The sequence below is a fragment of the Crotalus tigris genome, unplaced genomic scaffold (genome assembly GCF_016545835.1).
Source record: "Crotalus tigris isolate CLP2741 ecotype Arizona unplaced genomic scaffold, ASM1654583v1 scf7180000024469.1203045, whole genome shotgun sequence".
Classification (NCBI taxonomy): domain Eukaryota; kingdom Metazoa; phylum Chordata; class Lepidosauria; order Squamata; family Viperidae; genus Crotalus; species Crotalus tigris.
This window is the reverse complement of record NW_024100640.1, coordinates 1,077,058-1,101,333: the sequence shown is the minus strand read 5'-3', so window position 1 is coordinate 1,101,333 and position 24,276 is coordinate 1,077,058. Positions and strand designations below refer to the sequence as shown.

At 37.6% G+C, this 24,276-nt stretch overlaps 1 protein-coding gene across 23 annotated transcripts in view; it reads left to right on the top strand.

The window, feature by feature from the left end:
* The first annotated feature begins 1,417 nt into the window (after positions 1 to 1,417).
* The window catches only part of PLEKHA5 (pleckstrin homology domain containing A5), a 210,271-nt gene continuing 187,412 nt past the window's right edge, over positions 1,418 to 24,276 (top strand). For 6 of the 23 annotated variants that reach the window (XM_039332909.1, XM_039332907.1, XM_039332908.1 and 3 more), the window contains exons 1-3: positions 1,442 to 1,701; positions 1,815 to 1,891; positions 7,198 to 7,255. In XM_039332909.1, coding sequence (XP_039188843.1) covers positions 1,610 to 1,701; positions 1,815 to 1,891; positions 7,198 to 7,255 — 227 coding nt within the window. In that variant the 5' untranslated portion in view covers positions 1,442 to 1,609. Of the gene's footprint in view, positions 1,702 to 1,814; positions 1,892 to 7,197; positions 7,256 to 24,276 lie in introns of all 23 variants that reach the window. The other 17 variants (XR_005555453.1, XM_039332924.1, XM_039332925.1 and 14 more) reach the window with 9 other exon arrangements.

Genomic DNA, 24,276 nt, shown 5'->3' with positions numbered 1-24,276 from the left:
GATTTACAATTGTAATTGAGTTGGAATTATGATTGAGGTCATTATGGTAGTTATGCAAGTCATCATGTGTCTGGATCTGATTTTTTGCTATTTTTTGCAGCGGTCATTAAGTCAGTGCAGCAGTCATTAAATGAACACAGCAGTTTTAAGCGAACACAGTGGTGTTTAAGAAATTTCATTTTTCCCGATCTTGAGGGGTTTTTTTTGCCAGAAACCTGAAGTAAACACTAGAAACCAACAAAAAACTTATCAAAAATTGCAGTAATGTAACCCTGGGATGCTACATTAGCTGAAATGGTGAGTTGGTTGTCAAGTGCCCATAATGTGATCATATCATGTGTGTGAGTGTTTCTGTGTGTTTGTGATAACTTTGAAATCAGTTCATAAGTAGCTTTGGGGTGAGTTCGTTGTAATTTTGCTCTGTCACTAAGTGACTGGTCACAGGTCAATCCTATTTGTATGAAAATAAAAGTGGAATATAAAAAATCCAGGTTAATGTGAAATAGTAAAAGGAAGGTCAGCCTGCTGCTTGATCTCAAGACAGATGGACAACTGGACAGGGCAATTTTGCTCTCTTGCATTCAAGAAGATACATGACAAAACATGGACAGCACATCAGAGAAGGAACAAGAATGATCCTCCGGAGAATGACAAACTTGACAAGATAAGGATTATTTCTATGACAACCATAATAAAAATAGTCGAAGCAATGGTCTTCCCAGTGGTAATCTACCGGGAGACCTTGTGCAGGGCAGAAAGAAGGGAGAGAGGAGCGGTCTCCGGATCTACAAGGAAAAGGCATCAAAAAACCATTTCTGCGCTGGGATTCATAGCATTCTCTACGCTCACACCCCCACCCCATTGTGATCCCCAAATAACAGTAATGCACACAGGCTTTCAGATCACTTTAGGGATACCTGGGGGTTGCAACGGAGTCGCAATCGAGTCGCTCGTGAGGAATTGACCTGAAAGCACCTCGGATCGTTCGAAACCCTCCCTGGACAAGATAAAAGCTGAATGCTGCTTGCAAGGTTAACGATCCCCAAGTAGAAGCTCACATACTTTGGGCACAGAGTGGAGGGAAAGGGGGGGGTGTACAAAAAAAAACCAACCCAAACCCCTCCTAGATTGCTGGGCAAAGCCGGATCCGCGGAGGATCCCAAGCGCCTGGACGAGAGATGAGGGAGGGGCGGCGATCGACGGCACAGCCGCCAGGAGTCCGGCCGCCTTGACGGCACCTCACTCAATCACCCCGCGGGCGGGGTCTCGAGGCGCGCGCTCGCGCGGGACGGGGTCGGGGAGGGGAGGAGGAGCGAGGTTGGAGAAACGAGGCGCTGGTTGGCCGCCACTCGGCTCAATGGGCGGGGCGTAGCTCCCCCCACCTCCACGCTTCCCTCCTCCCTCGCGCGCTTTCTCTCTCTCTCGCTCTCCCTCTCCGGTCGCCTCGCGTCGTCCAGGTGCTGGTTGGCGGCCTCTCGCGCGCCCCCGCCGGCGCGCGCCTCCCAGCCCTCCTCCTCCTCCTCCTCCGCTTCTTCCTCCTTCCCTCCCTCCCTTCGCCTCGGCTGGCCGTGCCCGCGCGCGCCGCTTTTCGCCCGGGCTGCGCTCGGACATGGCGGCGGAGCTGAGCGCCGAGCGGCTGCGCTCGCTGCCCGCCAGCTGGAGCTTCGGCATCAGCCGCGGCGGCCGCATCTTCTTCATCAAGTAAGCCGGGGGCGGGGGAGCGGCGGGGGGGGGGCGGCCGAGGCGGGGGCGCTCCCGGAGGGTCGGGCTCCCCTCCCTCATCGTCTCTCTCCTCTCTTTCCCCCCCTTGGCAGCGAGGAAGCGAAGAGCACGACTTGGCTGCACCCGCTGACGGGCGAGGCGGCGATCACCGGGCACCGGCGTAGCCCAGGTAAGGCGGCACTTCCCTCTGGAGGGCACCGGGCGGGGGGAGTTGCTTCCCCGATCCCCGCTTCCCTGCCTCACTTTTACCTCCCTCCCCACCACCGCCGTGCACCGGTGCTTGCACCCCGGCAGCCTCCCCGGATTTGAAAAAGCCCCTTTGCCTCCTTCCTAATTTTAAATTTTCCACCATCAACGTTTTAATGCTGCCCCATTTTTCTCCACTCTCCCCCTCCAGCCTCCCCCCTCCCTTTCCTTGCCTGCCTGCCTGCCTGCCAGCCTCTCCCTGGTTGGCCTTTGGCCACCGAAACTGAGGCTCTTCTCTTGGACTTCCTTAGGTGTGGGGCTCTGCATTCCCCCACCCCCTGCCCCCCAAATTACCCAGATCTGGGTTCTGCAATTCCCCAATTTTCCGGCTGGTTCCCTCTCTTTGGTGCATCCCTGCCTCTTAAGTCTTTAGCCTATTGTTTCACTGTAATTGAACATAGACACCTATCCCAAAAGTTTTGTACTTGGCCAACCTTTTTTGGAGTGGTGGTGGGGGAAATGGATATGGCAACTCAAGTTTGGGAATAACCGTCCTTCTCTTTCCTCCTGTGGCTTAAAACTTTCCCTCTGGGTAAAACTGTTTCCTTGTTTTTCCTTGACCTTTTAACCCACCTATTTGCTTTTCTTTCTGCCACTTGCCCTTTGGTTGAATGCAAGATTTCTTTTTTTTTTTTCCCCTCTTCGGTTCAAGACTACTATCATTTATTTTGTGGCATTATGTTTTTCCCTCTGCTCTATGAATATTGTTCTTCTCCCTCATAACTTGAACCAAGGGGATTTATTAATTGTTTCACCCTTCATACAACCATCACTGAAATGCCTTTTCTCTCCTTTCCTCTCTGTCTGTCTGTCTCTCTCGCTCTCTTGCTTTAACCTTATCTCCTTGTCATTTTATCTGAAGCTCTTCTTTTGGGATGATAAACCTGCCCACTCCTTTCTCACATCCCATCCCTTTCACAATATCCCCCTTGTCTTTCTGTTCCCTTATCTTTTAACCAAATCCTAAGTTAAGGTCCTGGACTTAAAATATTGTTTTGAACTCTGTCTAGGGCAAGTCATGCATTTTGTTCTGCCCTGATTGGAGCATCCCTGTAAACCCATTGTTATCTCCTAGTGATGGACAGTTTGGGCCTTTATAGCCCTATGTTTATCAAGTAAAAAATTCCTCTAGTTTGTTTGTCATCCTTTAAGCCAGCTCTCTCTCTGTGTTTAAAATGCCTTTTCCAGCAGTATATTGACTCTCAATGAATATTAGCATCCCTGTTCCAATTCTGACCAGTATCTCTGTTACTAATCTACAAATATACTCATGTTATAGGCATCACTTTTATATAATTTATTTCCAAATTATTGCATCCTTAAACCCAACTAACTTTTAAACTTTCTCATGGATGCTAATTAAGTCACTTTATTACTACTCCTTTAGCCTACCTTTCTGCATGGTTGCTACTCTTCTTTCTCCAGGTACACATCCGGCGAACTAAGACATGCCCATGTGCTGTATGTTAATTTGGCTGTATTTGCTCAAATGAATATTCTGTACTCTGGATGAATGTATCCTCACCTGGCATAACGAATTACAAGAGGCTTCAGTGTTTTTAAACTTACATGTCAAACAATGCTTAATCATTCCAGCTTATCTAACTAACTGATTGTACTTTCACTGCCTCTTAATAGATGTGATAGCCAAATACTTTGTTTCTGTTTTCTTGTCTCTGTATTTCTGGTGTTGTAATTTAGTTGACCCATTTGCACTAGGTTAATGTTTATCCCACTTGATCCTAACCTTGACAGATTCCTTTACTATATTTTCTCCATATGCCTTTCACTATATTTGTATCCATAATTAGTTGTTCCTACATTTTTAGTCTGATACTGATATTCACTTATCTGGTACCTTTTTTATGGCTTGTTATCTGTTGGTTCTCTCTTCCTATTGTTTGGGGGTTAATCTGGTAGACTTTTCTATCAGTTCATTGGGAAACCTAACCCTATACTAATCTTTTCCTGCTGACTCTTTCCAATAATGATTCCTGCATTACTATCTTGCAATTGCTTTTGTATAAATGGGGGGGGGGCTTAGAAATCCACCTACCATTCAGTTAAGCTGCAGAGATTTCTGCAGTCTTCTTCAGAGATCTGATCTCCACCTATTCAGCATGCTTTCCAGGTAACTTGGAGACCTCCAACATGGCTATTCTGTTTTTAGCAATAAGTTGTTTCTTTTGGCTTCCTCAACATGTTCTCTTTATGCTGTCCATTGTAAAACTTAAAAGAAACCCATAGCCGAATCTTTATTAAAAAAAATACATAGCAGTGGTGTGATTTTCAGCAACAGTGGTAGAATGAACTGTTCACTTGGTGTTCTAAGAGTTGGCCAGTCCAGTTGCCATTGAGGTTGAAGTAAGTCCCCTTCTTAATTGAGAAGAACTGAGTACACATTTTTCTGTATTTTTCATGTCTTAAAGCTATTAGCTTATTATTTTGTATTATGTTTATTACAGTTTGTATAGTACATTTGTAAGTTTTCCAGAGACATCAAAGGAGGGGGCACATATATTAGTAAATTAATACATCACATAATGTTCAGAATCAGAGTGGCATTAGTGATACTTATGGAAGGAAAGCTTCATGTAAATAGCAGCAACAAATTGCAGGTTGAATATTGGCTCTCTCTCTTCAATGAAGAAAGAGATTTCCCGATGTAGATTGCAATTTGCAATTTAAAAATGAATATGTATCATATTTTAGTTGACTTGTGAGCACGCTATGCCTTTCTTATCCTTCTTGCCTGCCCTGATATTATAACCAACATACAATTCTGTAAAATTGCCTATAGCCAAAAGCTTTTTCACTGTGTTCAAAGCATGAATTCACTTGTCCATATCTTTTCGGTGTCATACTTTCTAAAGCTTGTGGCTGCTTTTTGAAATTCATGCATTATCCTTAAGTGTCTTCACCTTTAAAGATACACCCTCAGTTTAGATAAGAGAGTGGGTGGTTTCTGAGTGACAGGAAAAGGTGGGATGAATTGGAGAAAGAGGGCAGGAGCTTGGGGGAGACTATGGGAAAGGAGGGGGGTAGATTCTATCTCTGCCATTTGTTTCTCTGGAGACGAAAAGCAGCAGAGAAGGTTTGGCTGGAAAAAGAATAATGGGGTTGCTGGTATAGCACATCAATCAACAATGCCATGGGGAAATAAATGGGTGTTGCTATTCAGCAATGCAATTGCTCCCCCCTTCTCTTTCTTCTATGCAAGTGGATGTATGAAATAGAAAAAGAAAGGCAATCCAGGGACACTCAGATTAGGACGACTGGACTGGCATTTTTGCCTTTTTTTAAAAAAATATTTTTATATTTCATTAGCCTTTGCTTTTGCTCCATGTGACCTGGGAACGTTTTCAAGGCAGTGTGAAGTTCTTTTGTTTAACTCTCTTCCTAGTCATAGTTATGGGAAATGTCATGGGATAGTTTATAGCCAGCTGTGTTTCAGAGTCAGAAACCAGAACTGCTGGTTAATTGAGAAGAGTTCCCCGTTCCTTGTGTAATTAGTGTTTGTATTAATTGAAAAGTCCAGCAGGTAAGGAGAAGGGGCAGATGTGCTTGAGTGATTTGGCTGTTGAACTGCAATTGTTTTTCTCCTGTAATTCCACCCTGGTCTTAAATTAATGCTTTTACCTCTACTGAGGGAAGGGTTTTTCTTCCTCACATTTCAGATGTATTCTGTTTCATCCTACCGTACATATAAGTGCTTTGCTTTGTTTTGTACCCCTCTGAGTTCCAAAATATGTTAATGTCTCTAAGAAAAAAAAATCAATTTTGGTTGCTTTTAGAGTATTTCAGATAATGAGCAAAGCTTGTTTTTGGACAAATGGAATTTCTTTTGCATACTCTTATGATAATATTTGGATAAGCAATTGTGCCAACCAGACCTGCTGTTTTACTCTTACATGGAAATAATATGTGAAAAGCTATTTTACACTGGCTTGTGTGACCTTTTAATTGTGATTGGGGGAACTTATTATGTTTATTTTGAGGAAAGCATCTCTGATTTAATTGCTCTTTGTTTATAGAATGTTTACCATGCAAAAGTGTTCTACATCAGGCTCCCAAAATAGCTTTAAATGCCTCACCAAAATATTCTATCACCCAAAGTATTTCAATTACCTGTGCTCAAACATATACATGGTACTATTCTAAAGAGCAAAGCCAGCTATATTTATGCACAGTGCAGTAGGTGAAATAATTATTTTAAGCAGTGAGCCTTGTAATTAAGCACAGCTTTAATGATCCATTTTCTCCACAATGCTTTGCTTTTTTGTTCTAAAGATGAGAATAGCCTTTGAATTTTGTTTTTAAAGGGAGATTCAAAATATTGATGCTTAATTGATGGCTATAGAGAGGCAGCACATCTCTCTCGCCTTGTCATTAGATTAATAGTGAAAATTAAATTCTGTTTAAATGACTGTTTTTCACAGTTAACAGTCTTTGCAGTATCCCCGTGATCATGTGATCAAAATTCAGCTGCTTGGTGGCTACTGGTTCATATTTATGACGGTTGCAGTGTCCCGAGGTCATGTAATCACCGTTTGCAACTTTCTGACAGGCAAAGTCAATGGGGAAGCCAGACTGACTTAACAATAGTGTTACTAACTTATCAATTGCGGAGATTCACTTAACAACTGTGCCTAGAAAGGTCATAAAATGGGGCAAAGCTCACTTAATAAATGTCTTAATAACAGGAATTTTGGGCTCAATTGTGATTGTAAGTCAAGGACTACCTGTGTTATTAGTGGATGCTTCCAAGCACAACTTGAAGATATAGCAATATGATGAAACTTGGACATCAACTATGTGTTATAATATTTAACTAGATGCCATTTTAGATATTTCTGCTCAGGTATTTTATGATTGGCACAACAGCTACAGAAGTGAAGGAAGCCATTTAACTTAATGATGCTGGAAGAGGTTTTTCAGTACATCTAGCTGTAGTTGATGAGATGAACTATAATACTCAGAAATATTTGTGGCAATACTTAAAATCTTTAAGTTTTGAGAATTAGTTGTGTTTTATTTTCATGATTTAAATCTTATTTGCTCTTGAGTTCATAATGAATAAGAATTTGAGCCATGTATGAGGTATAAAATTGATAATACTGTTTTCTTTTAATATATTGTAGAGTAAAAAGAGCTAAAACAATTGCAAATATTTAGTGTAATAAAATGATTCTCAAACATATAATGAGGCTATTTTTTTTTCTACTCTAGATCTACCCACAGGCTGGGAAGAAGCATATACTTTTGAAGGGGCAAGATACTACATAAAGTAAGTGAAGCTCAGCATGGAATATTTTGCTGAATATATATTACTATATACTTTGTCCCAGGGAACGTTATATTATCTTCAGAGTGTGGTTTAAGGGCAAGATGGATGTGTGAGATAATCTGTAGAATGGGATTTTGCTATGTAACAACAATGCCTTATGGCTGTAGCTTAAGGGAAGGCAGAATGACATATGTTTCTGATTCTTGCAGTGATCCTTTGAGCTAGGTGAAACTAAGGAATAGCAGCTTGATCAAGACAGCTCATGACTATAATATTTGTAAAGCTTTGTATCTAATGGGAAATCTGGATTTCTCACATAAAAATCCAACTTCTGCATTTATCCTATATTTGGGCCACTCTGGAATGTTTAAATTGACAGTTATGCCTTTCTGTGCCACGGTACTCTTGTTTTGATGGAAGATGGACTAAGGAAAACATAAAACCCCACATCCATAGGAGTGTTATATATGTTTGCCACCTTGAAATATTTATTGAAATAAATAATAAAGGTGGGTTAAATATCTAATAAATAAAGTACATTTGCATTTGAAGAAAAAAAATAAGAGTTACTGATCTGTGGGTCCTCCTGGCTATCCAATCTGAGTCTTAGATGGCTGCTTTTATGTGTTTATATCTGTGGCCCTGAAAAAGTAGATTAATAATAAGAATTGGAAGATTTTGTAGTGTGTGAGAAATTGTATTACATAATAAAAAGCTGCAGAATGCACTCCATATGTATTTATATTTAATTTCCTGCTATTGAAGAAAAAAGAATGGTTTCAATCTTCAGTGTCTTTAAATAACTAGTCTTCGGAAAGTGTCCTTCATGAAATCTAGAGAAGCCATTGGTAGTTACCATAAATGGCATCATGGATGGTTAGACTATGTATTTCTTTATTCTGTAATAGTCTGAGGTGATCTCTCTTGTCCTACATAGAGGACCTACTACTTGGTGACAAACCTGGTATTCTAGTTTTGATATTCTTAGGACGTGGACATATTTGTGTATTAAATGTGATTGCGGTTTTGTATTCTACGCAAAAATATAACTTATTCCATTAAATTTCCTAATAGGCCATTAGAACAAAATGTTGCAGAAGAATGTAGAGAAAGAGTAGAAAATGTTACAGCCAGTAATGTATTGGTTGTCATGCTGTTTTTGTAGAAAATAACCATTTTTGAATCTCTCTGTTTTATGACTTTTGTGGTACGTTAAGTATAGGATGTTATCAGAACTGTTAAATGGTGGGCATGTGGCTGATAGTGCTTGATCATCAAGTTATTCTGTTGACATTGAAATAATTATCTAAATATTATGCCAAAGCTCAGAAAGCATATGCTCCTTTTCTCTAAAGCATTCTTGACATAATATGGTAATAAAATGTTGTGTGACTCTCTGGTGTAAATATGCACATCTTGCAGAATGCGTTGAGTTTATGTGGTGGAATGTAGTCCAGAGTTCCAGGAGGGAGGGGCTCTTTCCCAAAGAGACAACATAGCTTGCAATCTTCAGTATGCAGGAAAAGAGTAAAGATGGACCTCCCTCCTCAGAGGTTTACAGAGTATATCTAGTAGTTGCTTTTGTCTGGCAAGATTCCTGTCTATAGGCAAGCAATAAAAAAGAAACTACTCCTCATGTCATTCTTGAGGCTGACAGTTCATAGCTCTGTGAGTGAGGTGAGCAGTTTCTAAATTTAATAAATACAGGTCCTCTACTTATAATCATAATTGAGGCTGGAATTACAGTTATAATTGCCAGTCGTTAAGTGGGTCATCATGTGACCGACTTGATTTTCTGATATTTTTGTGGTGGTGGTTAAGTAAAGCACCATGATTGTTAAGAAAATCCATAGTCGTTAAGAGATCGCTACAGTCACCAAGTGACCCCATTGTCCACAGTGGTAGTTTTTCTCAGACACCAGAAGTAAACAATGTCTGGCAAACCCCCCTCCCCAAAAGATTGTCAATTGCAGGGGCCCTAAAAACGGTCGTAAATGTGGTCCAGTTGCTAAGTGCTGAAAATATCATATGACTGAAGGGGAGAGGGTGGCCATCAGAACTTCAAATCTCGGTCATAAGTACCTTTTTTGGTTTTGTCGTAATTTTGAACTCAGCGACCTGTTATAAGTCGAGGACTACCTGTAAATAAATAGCTTTGTCACATATATAATAAAAATGGCAGCTTTTCTACATTAGGGTGGTAGTCCATTTATTCTGGCAGTGAAACATTCTTCAGAAATTGATTCACAAATTTTCTTAACAGCTGAATGTGAGATTCTTCTCTTGACAAGAGCTCCTATTCATCTTTTTTATTTATTAAGTTTCTGCTCCTTAAGGTAAATATAACAATAAAATGAAAATCCATGATTGCCAATTAAAAGCTCTATTATGAAACAAAACAGTCTGAATAAAATACGTTTTTCTGCCAGCAAGCAATTTTCTTTCTATTGAAAAGTAGCTACCAGAAAATGTTTTCCTCATTTTTTTCATAATTATAGCTCTAGTACTGATAAAACAGAGAAATATCTCTTGTGAAAATCTTAAACTTTGAGTAGGCTTGTAGGGAATATGCAGTATAGTAAATTTAAATATCATTGCCTGCATTTCGAAACAAGAATTAGAAATAAATTAGTGAGTAGTAAAACTGTTGGAATGTAGAGTGAAAAATAAGGAATCACAGCAGAAAATCTATATGCAATAGTAACATACAGGTTGACTTACGGCCATAATTGAGCCTGTAATTATAGTTGTTATTCCTTGCAGTTGGGAGTCAAGGCATCACATGACTGAAACTGATTTTTCAGCATTTTTGTGGCAGTCTTTAAGGAAATCCATTATGCCAAATAGGCTTTTTTTGATGGAAACTAGAAGTAGAGTCCAGAAACCAGCAAACAATGTAGTGATATGACTATGGGATACTGCAAATGGTTATACATATGAGCTAGTTGGCAAGCAACCAAAATGTGGTCACATGACCATGGGGACAGGGCTGTTGTAACTTCAAAATTAGGTCTTAAGTAGCTTTTGGGGGGATCAGTCGTAATTTTGAAGGGTGATAAGTTGAGGAATATCTGTACATATTTGTTGTACTTATTGCAGATTTATACTAGAGACATCACTAGAAAACAATTGCAGATTTGAAAGGCTTGATCTCAAACATAGATAAAATAACAATATGATTATTTAAAGAAAGCAATGACAGGAAATACTCTTTTCAGCTTGTTGAAATTGCAAATAGGATTGCAGTGAAGTTTCCTAACTATACATTTTTATCAGGTCCACTAATGAACTGTGATTATAAACAGAGGGAAAGAATGTGGTGAACTCACAGAGAGAAATAACAGTGACTCCTATTAACAACCAACAAACTTTTTAAAAAAATGATCACAGTAAAACAAGGAACATGTTCTGTTTCCTCAATAAAATTCTTTATGACCTGCTAAGCTATGCGTACCAGCAATTGTTTATCATTCCATTTTTTTACTTGTATCTTCCATCTCATGCATTTGCAATATATTTTCCGTGGGATATTTGATGCTTTTTCCATGGTACACCTTTTTTTCAAATTTAGTTTCTGGTCTGGAGGTTAGATCTGGAGACTTTCTGTGTTATGGCTGTCATACGAATAAAGCCAGATAGATATCTTTTTGCAAACAGATGCCACCATAGCTTGAGCGTTTATTGCATAAATATTCCAAATCATATGGGGAAATTTATGCTAATTTAAAAGAGTATATGATATTCATAACATGAAATTATTGTTACCTATGATTGTTACCTGCTTTTCCTTCTTGATGTTGTTTCTGTACTAATTATCTTTTGGAAGTGTTCTCTAGAACAAAGACTGGTAAATGGAGTCTATTTGTTTTGGGTAATAAGGTTTTGTTTCAAGTTGTGCTAGCATTTTACATTTAATGAGCTTAGTGAAGGATTTCAGGTTTTATTGTAATTCAATTTAGTGGAAGAATATAGATACTACAGTTTGATAGTATGGATTAAAGGGAAAAAATAGATTAGTTCTATCTGAAAAAGTAGATTTTTCTAGCGTTGGAAAACCAACTATTTTATTGACTAAGAATTTAAAGTAGATAATGTACTGAAATTCCTCATAAACAAATTATTCTTTGGATAAACAGAATTTTAATGCTGAACCCCCAAAAATGCTAGTTCATAGTTGTTTTCAATTCATGGAGAAAATATAAGAACAGTAGGAGTCAAAAAGGAATTGATGGCCCATAATCCATCAACAATGTTTTCAACAGAGAAAGGTAATTGAAAATAGCTTCACTAGTTTCTGTTTTACTATAGCTTGCTATATTACAAAACTTAATTGAAGCTGTGGTACTAACTCTTACAATGACTTGAAGCAGCATAAGTTACAGTACTTCAGAAAGAAAAAAAAGGAAAAAAATGAACTAAGTAAGGCTTTTTCTCCCTTGGTTTTTTCTTTCTTTTCCTTTCCTGTTCTAGTTCAAGAAAAAGTGAATTATCTGTATTGCATTTTGCATGCATGAAGCCTCTTAGAAATCAGAAACAAGTAATTAACTTTTAATCCCTTTGCACCATATGAGAGAGCAGGTGGCCCTAGAACCAAGTTAGTATCATATTGATCTTTTTGTTTGAAATTGGATGGTGTTTGGGGTGTTGTCTTGTTGACTTGTGAATGTCCCAAACAAACAGAAAAAGCAGTGTTCCACTCGGCTGATTTTGCTTCTGGTGTATATATATATATATATATGTGTGTCTTTGGTTGTTCGGGTTTTCTCCCGCGTAAAATTGGAAGTGTCTTGGCAACGTTTCGACGAAGTCACATTCGTCATCTTCAGGCTGGTGTTTTTAGCTTCTTGCTTTGAGCGAAAACCTCAGAAAACATATATATATGTATATATATATATATATATATATATATATATATATATATATATGTATATGTATATATATGTTTTTTGAGGTTTTGTATGTAGGTCTTTGGTTGTTCGGGTTTTCTCCCGCGTAAAATTGGAAGTGTCTTGGCGACGTTTCGACGAAGTCCCATTCGTCATCTTCAGGCTGGTGCTTTCAGCTTCGTGCAATTGCCCCTCGAAGCATGAAGCTGAAAGCACCAGCCTGAAGATGACGAATGGGACTTCGTCGAAACGTCGCCAAGACACTTCCAATTTTACGCGGGAGAAAACCCGAACAACCAAAGACCTACATATATATATATATATATATATATATATATATAGAAATAAAAACAAAAATGCGACTCTTGGGGGTATTCATATTGTCAAAATAATGATCACCAAGAGAATATCGATCAAAAATAGAATTTAATTTTAACCCTGACGATGTCAAATGTATTTGACGAAAGCTTGGTGGATTAAATTCTATTTTTGATAGATATTCTCTTGGTGATCATTATTTTGACTATATATATATATATATATATATATATATATATATATATATATATATATATATATATATATATATATATATTGCAAGGTAACAAGAGGTTAGACATTTAGATAACTGCAGGGATGTTTGGCACTGTTAAGGAGATGTTGATATAAATATGAGGTGTTCACAAGGAAGACTTATCCAAGGAGTTGGTATTGTGGCCGTTCTATTCTTTAGTTCTATATCAGCCAGGCATAGTATTCTTCCAAGAAAGAATACTTTCAGATTAAAATTTCTTCCAAATTAGAATTTTAGAAATGTTAGGGATCTGCATTTGGAGGGCTTTTACCCAAAGAGGCTAGAGCAGGGGTCTTCAAACTTGGCCCTTTTATGACTTGTGGACTTCAACTTCCAGAATTCCTCAGCCAGGCAAGCCGGCTGAGGAATTTTGGGAGCTGAAGTCCACAAGTCATAAAAGGGCCAAGTTTGAAGACCCCTGGGCTAGCGGCAGCAACTATAGGTAGTCCTTGACTTAAGACTACAATTAAACCCAAAATTTCCATTGCTAAGCGAGACAGTTGTTAAGTGAGTTTTGCCCCATTTTACGACTTTTCTTGCCACAGAATCACTGCAGTTGTTAAGTTACTGACACAGTTGTAAAGTGAATTTGGCTTCCGCATTGACTTTGCTTGTCGGAAGGTCGCAAACCGTGATCACATCACCCAGGGATACTGCAGCCCTCATACATATGAAGCAGTTGTCAACCATTCGAATTTTGATTGTGTGACCATGGGGAGGTAGCAATGGTTGTAAGTGTGATTTTTTTAGTGCCGTTGTCATTTCAAATGGTCACTAAATGAACAGTTGTAAGTTGAAGACTACCCGTACGTTGTCTCATGCAACCTTTCTATTTTAAAGTGCCCCAAGCTTTATTCTTCTTCAGCAGATTATTAGTTTTATTATCTAATTTATAGTTAAGGTAAGGAGTCACTTTGTCAACTGTTCCAAGGGACATATTTACTTAAAATATATTAAGCCTAAGACCAGTCTACTGTTCTGTTGAACAGGATGGCCTGTGTCTTCAGGGAAATAAAGTATTGTTTGCCAAACCAATTAGAAATGGACCGTTAAAAAAAAAAATAACCGTTTCAACTTGTATTGCATTTAGTTAAGGGGGTGATTACCTGGAAAGGTACAAGGGATTAGTCTTGATTTCCCCATGTTTACTTTTGTTTCTTGGATTCACTGCCAGTTTTCTGCGCTTGTGAAATGTTCTTAATTAAAACATACGGCTAACTCTTTATTTTCCCATGGTAGACACATCCTTCGGAGCCTTTCAATTATGAACTCTTCCTGACAAATTCTTTTGCTTTCCTGAGTGCTGAACCTGAGGCAATAACACTGCTAATCAGATTGGGGTCTACAGCCACTACAGTAATATAAATGTTAATTTAGTTCTGCATTCTGACTCCACATTAGGTCAAAATGTCTCTTCCCACACTGTACCTAACGTTCAGCATATCATTTTTTCCCTCAAAAACAATCTCATCTTTTGATCAGAGATTACTCAAGCCTCTTGTGATAAGATCAAATAGAAGCTATAAACTTTGAATATATCCTCTGTTTTGGATTAAGTGTTCATGGAAGCAGCACTGATGTCCTTAACTTTTAATAGCTAGAATCAGTTTCTTCTTGGTTATCAGTTGTTTTAGTTTACCATTAAAGATGTACAAGCAGACTTCAGTTAACCGGGTAATTGGGATAATTGGGATCAGGAACTCATTTCTAAAGTATAAGGTTGCAAAGCGCAACGTCATATGATTGCATTGGTTTTCGACAGCAGTTCCCGTTGCAGTCATTAAGAAAATCCTACATAGTTGTTAAGCGCAACATTATGTGGTCACCATTTGCAACCTCTTAATGGCATCCCCACTTACTGTGCTTGTCAGAAACCAGCAGCGAAAGTTACAAATGGCTGTAGGGACATTGCAAATGGCTGCCGTTTTGAGACCAGGTGTAAAGCACCTTATTCAGTGTTGTCATAACTTCAATCAATTAAATGAATAGTTTTTAACCCATATGTCTATTTAAACACAGAGACATATGAATAATCTTTATAGTAAATCCTTGTAGGGAGAAGGAGTATTAGTTGAAGCTAAGTGTACATTGTCATTTGCATCCATTTAATTCACTTACAAAATTCTATAGTTCAGGGTTATTTACAGCCAATTAATAAAAAATTATGTAAATTACTTCAGTTGACTGGACTGCTTCAGAGGAAGTGGTATATAAGTGCTATATAAGTCTAAGTGCTATTGCTATTTCTTTTTTTTCTTCAGTCCAAAGTAAAATCTTGCTACAGCATTCTAAGTCTGCTGTATGAATGGTGATACATAAGACTGAGATTTTATTCTATGAGTGTTGTCTCTTTATCGTTCCTAGAGAAGCGATAGGGCGCCTTAGCGTCTTTCTCCATTGATATTGAGAGATGGGAATTTACTTTCCAAGCAAGGGATTATCTCTGTGCTTTAGATGCTCCATGCCTTTGCATTGCAGTATACTCATTCACTTACATGCATGCCATTATACAGTCAGTGGTTAGGAGTGCAGTCACTGTTGCAGTTCAGAAATAAGATATGTCTGTTTTCCAGGAAGTACATCATGGTTTCATGCATATTAGCACATTCTGGAATGTAAGTGGAAAATTGAAATCCTTCCTTGAAAAAGTTGTTTATCTCAGGATTTAGAGAACTTCAATTCCTTTTGTTTCCCTGATATCCCTTTTGAATCTGTTTCTAATACTTCTTTGGAAATACTTAGATGAAGAACATATCAAATCCTCCTCTTGAACCATCTAGTGAGTAAATTGAAAAATAATAGCTGATGTAATCATTCATAGGATGAAAGCTAAACTCTATCTGACCAATTAAAATAAAGGAAAGCTGTTTAATGTTATGAAACTAAAACTGGATTAATTGGGAAGATATTTCAGATCCAGAAATTAATAACAATCTATTAATTTTAAGTAGCTGCGTTGTTTTTCAGAGATAGATGCTTTATTTGTAGACTTGGTTTGACTTGTTTATTGAATAGAAGCAGATAAACTAAGTGTGACTTCTGTTCGCTATTTGAACTTTCGGACCTCAGGGATTATTGATAATAATTACATTGTGAAATGGATGTTCCTCAGTATCAAATGCAGGTTGCAAAGAAAATCCTACTTTTCCAGATTTTTAAAGCAGAGATCCTATTTTGTGGTTTTCATGTTCCTTGTGTGAGAACCTTATATGTGTGTCAGGATGTATAGAATATATATGGCCACATCTTGAGAGATTGCCAGAACGTAGAATATTTGGAATGAAAAGATTAATTTTTGTAATTTGGGCAATCACCACAGAATTCCAGTAAAAGTGTATCTGGATTTGTCTGTCTGTCTATTTGTGGAGGCCTGTGGGTACTAATTGGGTAGCAGGGGTGTCAAACTGCCAGCCTGCAGGCCGAATGCATCATGCCAAAACCGTGCCCACCCCAGCTCCGGCGATGGGGAAAAAGTCGTGATATGTCACATATAGAGGATACAAAGAATAGCTTTGAAGTATAATGAAAGATCAGTTAGCAAGGCAACAATGGGTTTAAGCCCATTCCAAGAAACAAACTTGAGAAAAAAGCCTTGATAAGCTCTTCTCTACCTAATTCAAATGAAGATGGGACAGAGGAAGGATGCACATTGCAAGGTTTGGTTCTAATAAATGTAGTTTTAGACCCATATGGTATTTATTACTTAGTCTAATCCAGGGGTAGGCAACTTTGGCTCTTTTATGACTCGTGGACTTCAACTCCCAGAATTCCTGAGCCAGCATTGCTCAGCTTGGAAACCTCTCCCTTTCCTCTCAGCATGGCTGGCTCAGGAATTCTCGGAGTTGAAGTCCACGAGTCATAAAGAAGCCAAGGTTGCCTACCCCTGGTCTAGTCGATCTTAGAGGACCGACAATACTTTGCTACCAGCCAAATATGTATTTTGTTACAAGTCCTGTTTATAAGATAGTGATCTGCATTAAGGAAAAACTCAAGAACTGCTCTTTTAAAGTATTTAAATGGCAGAAGGCTTTCGGTTATCAATAAACAGTTCATAAACCCATTTTTCTTCCTTCCTTCTTTTAAATAAGGAAGCTTCTTCCATGTGGCATCAATGATTCACTTCAATATTGACAGAGTATAATTGCTGCTTTCCATTGAACAGTTTTTCAGGGATAATTGAAAAACTGTTATACAAGGAAGGGCCTGACCTGGCCACTGATTTGTGTTTACCATGTGAGCGGGAAGCTGCATTAACCTTATCTTAACTATTTCAGAATTTTTGTCAGCTATGGTATATTGCAGGGGTAGAAAAGTAATCAGTATGTTCAAAATGATCCTCATTTTGATGAATTTAGAAATCTGTTTTTTCTGTCTCCAGGGTATTTTTTTGCATTTTACATCTGGTGATCCTCAGTTCCTTATCTTATAGTTGAGTTGACCTTCTGCTTTTGTTTATTGAAATTGGTCAGGCATGTCAATTTATTTGGAGTGTCACTTACTTTACATAGCTGGTAGCGCTTTGGCTCTCTGTGTGGTGAAAATTGCAACATGGCAGTGTTGTATAAAACATGGTTATGTAAATCTAAGCTAAATAGTAAATGAAGCACTGCCTTCAATTTTGTTTCTTCTCCTAGCAACCATTGTGAGCTACAGATCATAAGCATTTGCAAATATAATACATAATGTAGTGCTTTATGGAGATTCTAACAAAACACACTACATAATTCAAGGCAACTACCATGTAGAATGTGTGTTCCTTTTTTTATAGTGAAAATAATTATTTCCATTTTCTGCTTACACTCATTGTCATTATGCAATTGAAACAGCTAAAATAATGAATAGCAGGTTGTAAAATTGTCACCTGAATCTGGTTGAAGTTACAGCAGTACAACTTAATCTAAAAGTATTTGTCTCTGTAAGTGTTCTGCAGATCATAATATTAAAGTGATGTTCTACTTAAGAAATATAAGCTTGTTATTTAGTTGTAGAAAGTGAGATTTAAACGTTACTCGAATAAGCTTGAAGCACACAAAGATAAGTTAGAAGGAACATAGCTATATGGGCACAAAGCAGACAAAATCAAAGCTACAGAAGAGAATTAACATTGCAGAATTATCTCAAATTTTACTGCCTCAAATGTGTCTGTATAGAGAAACAAGAGGAGATGAGTGGGAATAAGCATCTTGCATGTGAATTGTCTTTTAAATTGTTGGAAAATGAGGATGGATTTCAAATAAGTCTTATTATTTTTTGTATCTGGGTAAGTGACTTCTGTCAAGTGAAAGATACTTGGACACTAATTAAAAGGCAAAAACCTTTCTGAGAAAGAATATCAAGACTGCAGAATATCAAATATTTTAAGGCATCTAGAGTTGTGTTGGTGAGATGGGCAGCAAAGAAGTTTAATAAACAAACTTTTAATGAACGGTGTTGCTGTGATGTTATAAAGTAATCTTTTTTAAGCTATATGATCTGTCATACATCATTGTATTGTATTATTTTTTTCCTGAATCTTCTCAGTGTCATAATCAAATCTTATTTTTCCCTGTTGTACCTTTCCTCTTCCCCATTCAGCTGACTTGGATGTAATTAGAAAGTTGTGCCTAACGATAATAATAGTAAAAATAATAGTATGCAGATTTACTATCTTTGCTATCGATATCACCACAGAATGCCTTATCAAATTTTATTACAAATTCAATCCTGCCATTTTACTACATGGGCAAGATTGGTAGTAAATATTTTTATTATCATAATAAAGATCCCACCCACGAATTTACATGCATTTCTAAGATTGTGCAATACTAGCTTTGGATTCTTAAAAAAGCAGTGCCTGGAGTGATTGGCAAGATAAATTGCTTGGTATGAAATATAGATTTTCATACGGAAGTTAACAGTTATTGTAGTGTATTGAGGGAAGTTAGCCCAGAGAAGGAAATATTAAAAGGGCAGAAAAATATATTTTTCCTCAAAAGGATTTTTTAAAACTAAACCTGGCCCCAAATCTATCTCTCTGCCCCAAGCAAGAGCTAGTCCCATACAAATGCAGATGTAAAACCATCAGAAAGTTGAAGCCAGAGCACTCAAGAAGACAAAGAGAAAATCTGCATGCCCCATCCAAACTCTAGGAGTCATTAGCCCCATCACCTGGGAAGCAGGATATGATAATAGGATTAAACCACAGATATCAAGGCCTAGACAAACACTCAGAAATAGCCTCAAGGTTCATGCCACAGGAACAGGAACTATTCCAAACAAGGCTAGAGGGGATATAAAAACCTACTGCCCATGTGCTCAACCCCTCTTTCCTCTCCTCTGCTCTTTCCTACAAGGACCATCTTTCTGCTTCTTCAATAAACTGTAACCTTCTTCCCAAAGCAGTCGCCATGTTGCTTATTTATCCCTGGCTTGGATGAACCAGGATGAAGACTTACTTCTGACAGTATTAAAAGATTTGAATATTGGAACAGCACTGCAGTCCAGGATTGCATTGTTTCTCCAAAACATTGACATTCAATGTGTCTGGGGAAATGATTTGTATTTTATTAAAAGTTAGGGCTGTCTCTTGTCCTATTTTATTTCCCCTAATATTTGAGAGAGAAAAAGGTGGAAAGAAATAAGTTTTTAATTACTTCATTTTATAATATATGTATTTTTGCAGATACAATATTTATTTATTAAATTTATATGCAGCTCATCTTGCATAGAGGTGACTGCTAGGTGGGCAGAAGCTGAGGCAAGTGACAGAAATTCATTCTGCCATGTGGGTGCTAGGATTTACAACCAAGTAAAAGCAACAAGACAAAAGATTAAAATAATAAATATATCTAATAATAAATAATATATCTCTGTTTCTCTTCTCTGCCTTGCTGCCAATACTTTATTTTGGATATAGAGGTTGGTGAAGGTTCAGATTTGGTCCTCTTCTAGTATTTTTATTCAATGTTTTGATTTAACTGAAAATAGATGCTGCTAATTTTAACATTTTTAGGGACAAAACCACAGTGGTTTGATTTTAAAATCAGATTTTAAAAGATTTGAATTTTCAGTTAAATCAAAATTAATGTACAGCAATGTGATTCGCATGTTCAGTGATTTAATTTTCACCGGAGAATCAGATTGCTACCACTTAATCTTCCTGTTCTTTATACATGGCTACCAAAATTTAAAATAAATTTCTTCAGTCCAAGATTGGCATTTCAATTCAAAAGTATTTCAAATCCTATACCATGGGGATTAATTAGAAATGTCACTTTCTGCCTTCAACCTTTTAAGTCCTTTGGTTTATTTAACAAGTACCTTTATTGGCTCCAAAGATTTAAGATTAGAATCATTTTATGCAAAAGAGAATTTTGCCATGAATTCTTTCTTAAAATTGTTCTTTCAGCCTTGGTCACCTGCCTTTAAACTGAAAGCTGTGCACTGACTTCATTTTATTTGACAGCTGAATGTGGCATAACCACAGTGTGTCAAGAATAATTGAGAGGATTCTCCAAAATGCACTTTTTTTAAAATCACAATAGTTTTTTATTCAGCTGACATGAATTTTTGGTTTTTCTTTAAAAGGAAGATGTTTTATTCCATAAGAATTGCTGCTTTCCAGAATTTCATCCACACTGCTTATCCTTTAGTCAGCACACAATGTTTCAAATAATTTGAAGTTAATTTAAAGTGAAGGATTTATTTTCTAATAACAGTGACTTTTATGGAGACCTGAAATGTTCTAGTCGTATACTTTCAAATGAAGAAATAAGTTTGCAAATTTGAAATGATGTGAAAATATGGTCATATACAAAGAAAATAGTATTACCTCTGGTTATATAGTTCTTTCTTTGGTATAGGGCAGGGGTACACAACCTTGGCTCTTTTATGACTCATGGACTTCAATTCCCAGAATTCCTGAGCCAGCATGGCTAAGCATGGAAACCTCTCCCTTTCCCCTCAGCATGGCTGGCTCAGGAATTCTGGGAGTTGAAGTCCACGAGTCATAAAAGAGCCAAGATTGCCTAGGGGATTGTATAGGGGATTCTGCTTTGCTTCTGGAATTAATGGTGCATGTGCGCAATCTCTTATAGGAAACAGAAGGTTAACATCATTAGCCAATGAGAATCATTTGAAAGAATAACAACAAAGGAAAAAACTGTAGAAAACTGTTTTAGGATCCCTGTCTGGAATAACTAGTATTCCACTAATTTGTTAGCTCCGATACAAAAATTGTGCCACAGATTTCAGCAGCTTGGCTGAGAAAGGCTAGGTCATCCTTGCTATTTCAGACTATCTTGATTATTTATTTATTTAGCCTATCGTGATGTTACAATTAGGCAGGAGATTACAGTGTTGGTATAAATAGTTATTTCTAAATTATCAAGATCCTCTCAGGGATTGAAGAGTGCTAGAGTGCTAAGCTAGTCTGCTTAGTTCATGCTCATATGCTTATCCATGGTACACCACAGGGGGCAAACTAGCTCCATGCTAGCTCCACTGAAGTGGTACCTATTTATCTACTCACAGATAGCATGCTTTCAAACTGCTAGGTGGGCAGAAGCTGGGGTAAGTGACAGAAGCTCACTCTGCCATGTGGGTACTAGGATTCGAACCACTGGAGCAGAGATCATCTCCAGCATCTTTAAGCCTCTCAGCCAGGGTAGTTCTGAGAGGATCTTTATAATTTTATCAGATAAATCTCTGTGGGGACACAGCTTGCTTAGGGAAGTAACACAGAGAATAAAATGTTCTGTAACGGAATTATACTTAGAATGTCAATCATATATTCCATGTTGCTATTACAACTGTATTTATTGTTTTTATGTCCCATGTGTTGGCTCCTTAATGTAGTATATTTAATGAAGTCAGTGGGTGTGGTGTGGTATGAACCTATTAAATTAAATATTGGGTTTCTACAGTATGATTATAGATGTTGATTTAACCAATTCCTGAACTTAATATAATATGCTGTACCCAAACCAATAAAGTATATTGTTGCTTAATATAATGAAACATATTGAACTTCCTATCTAGACTAGACTAAACTATTTTAGCATATTGCACTAACCCAGCTGGTGAATAATAGAGCAGGTTTTGCCCTAAGCTGTATTAGGGCTATTGTGAATCAGACTGCCCTGCCCTAGACAGATGCGTTTGCAGATATGAAACCTAAATCACCTCTGAGCCAGTGTTTAGGCCTGGCCTAATTAATTCTTCAAGAGAAAGAGTAGAATTGTAGAGAATCTGAAAAAAACAAAGTTCTCCATTAAACCAAAGTCAATAATGTTGTCTGCCAAGGGGCCAATACTTTAATGGTGCTTTATGAATGTACTTTTGGTACAAAATGTCATGGAATATAAAGAAAGAGTAAAAACATTAAGTAGAGACTTTGTGTTCCCAAAAATGATAAACTGATTGGTATGATAATTGTGATCCAATCTTAAATAGCTATTACTGAGCTACTGATTGGGTTAAGTGTGTTACGTAAATATATCCAACAGGTCAAGTCCAAAGAACTAATTTTCACTTTTTCTTTCCTTGAGATATGGAGGAAACTCATTCATTTTGAATTATCATAGCAAGTCACTAAGTATAGTGTTTATGTATTGTATAGTGTGGATTCCTTTAATTGTGTCACTGTGGATAGTGGCTTAACGGTGTAGGATTTTGAGAAGGAAAAATTTTGTTTTAAATCCATCTGAATGCTTCCTTATATTCTTCAGTCTGAACTTAAATCCAGTTAGTGTTTAGCCTTGTAGTTTAATGTTTTGCAATATAAAGTATTCTGGCCCAGTTGCGTTGCATTCTTAATTATTGTTTTTGTAATATTTATTGTTTTTCAATCAGTTAATGACTTTAATGTGCTAGGGAATATATTTTACGCATACGTAGTTTGCTTTTTACTGGCAAATAATTTTCCTAGTGGCCAGTATAGCAAAGTGACTTTGTTGTTGGTGAAACAAGAATTTGGTTTCCTGCTTGCATATAGATTTAGGTTATAGGCTTCATAGCTTTACCAATAAACAAAACCTTTTGGGAAAAGTAAAAGGACTGATCTGTACATCAGTAGGCTTGTACTTTACAAGCTAAGCACTATTGAGATACAAAAACAAGGGGAGAGCAGAAGAGACAGGAATATACACATAATTAGGTTTGATAACACCATGGTTTATGAACTAGAGAATTGTACCAAAGATAGACAAGCTGCTCTGTTTAATCATCCAGTTCCTAGTTGGAAATAAAAAAGTGCTTTCTGTCAAAGATATAGGTCTGAGAATTGTAAAACAAGAGTAATAAAGCATATGGTCCATCATATAAAATATGAACGTATGTGTGTGCCTCATTTTAATTGAGTTCTAATATAATTGTAAAGGCTTGTATGTTTAATGATATGCCATATTACTGAATCTCTCTTAACCTGTAGGATAGGAAACCTTGCACGCTGATTACAATAGATAAGGGCTACTTTAAAGCCCCGAGAATAGCCTGTGATGCATTGTAGTAAACTGATTACTAGGCTTACAAAGGAAAGGCGACCCTCTATCATGCAATGTAAGATTGTCTATCTCTTTTCTTAGTCTCAATAATCTAAGATGGCAGACCATCTTGATCTGTCTGCTTGCTATGCTTGTGAAGGAAGGTCTTCCTATGATGAAAATCATAAATTGGCGTCTTGTTGTTCTGTGGGGTTGGGTTGTAAGAGCACTTCCCTGGCCCTCCTGAAATTTAAAAACCGCGTGCTATTACATTATGTAGATTATCTGTTAAAAATCTCTGTCTATCCCGGCCTTCATTCCATGAATGCTATCAGAGCTTACATTATTTGTGTCCTATTTCTATTTTATTTCTCTTCTTCCACTCCACCCCACTCAGGTTTTAAAATACAACAATATCTATCTGTAGGAAGTAGATTCCCCACCCCTTCCAATTACTTAATCAGCTGAGTTGACAGATGGTTTATATTTTTGGTTAAGAACTTGAAAACAAAGGAATGGGCAAGAGATGCCAATGAATACAGGCATGTGTTTTGAAAATAAGCCTTATTATTTATGCTTGTTTGGGAGGGTTGTTTGTCTAGTGAATTTCCCCTTTCTTAGACCACAAAAACATAACTTCTCTCTCTCTCTTCTTTTCTATTGTTTCCTGTTGGTCTTGCCTCATCTCCATTGCAGGCTTGTTCTTCTCTTTTAATATAGCTACTCTCCTCCTTTCTCCATCTCTTCTTTCCTTTTTTTGCTATTTTTGAGGGAGGGAAAGAAGTGTGTAATGTTTCAGTATACTTCCATTTCTGTATGAGAGAGAATAGTTTTATAGAGAGGTGGGGGTACTTTATGTTCCAAATAATCAATTTAAATACATTAATATTGCTGCTGATTTTATTATTATTGCTAGTTTGTCCTGGGTTGACCCCTTTTTTGAGGAGAGTGGTTTCTGGCACAGTAGCAATAGCGCTTAGACTTATATACCGCTTCACAATGCTTTACAGCCCCCTCTAAGCGGTTTATAGAGTCAGCATATTGCCTCCAACAATCTTGGTCCTCATTTTACCAGCCTCGGAAGGATGGAAGGCCGAGTCA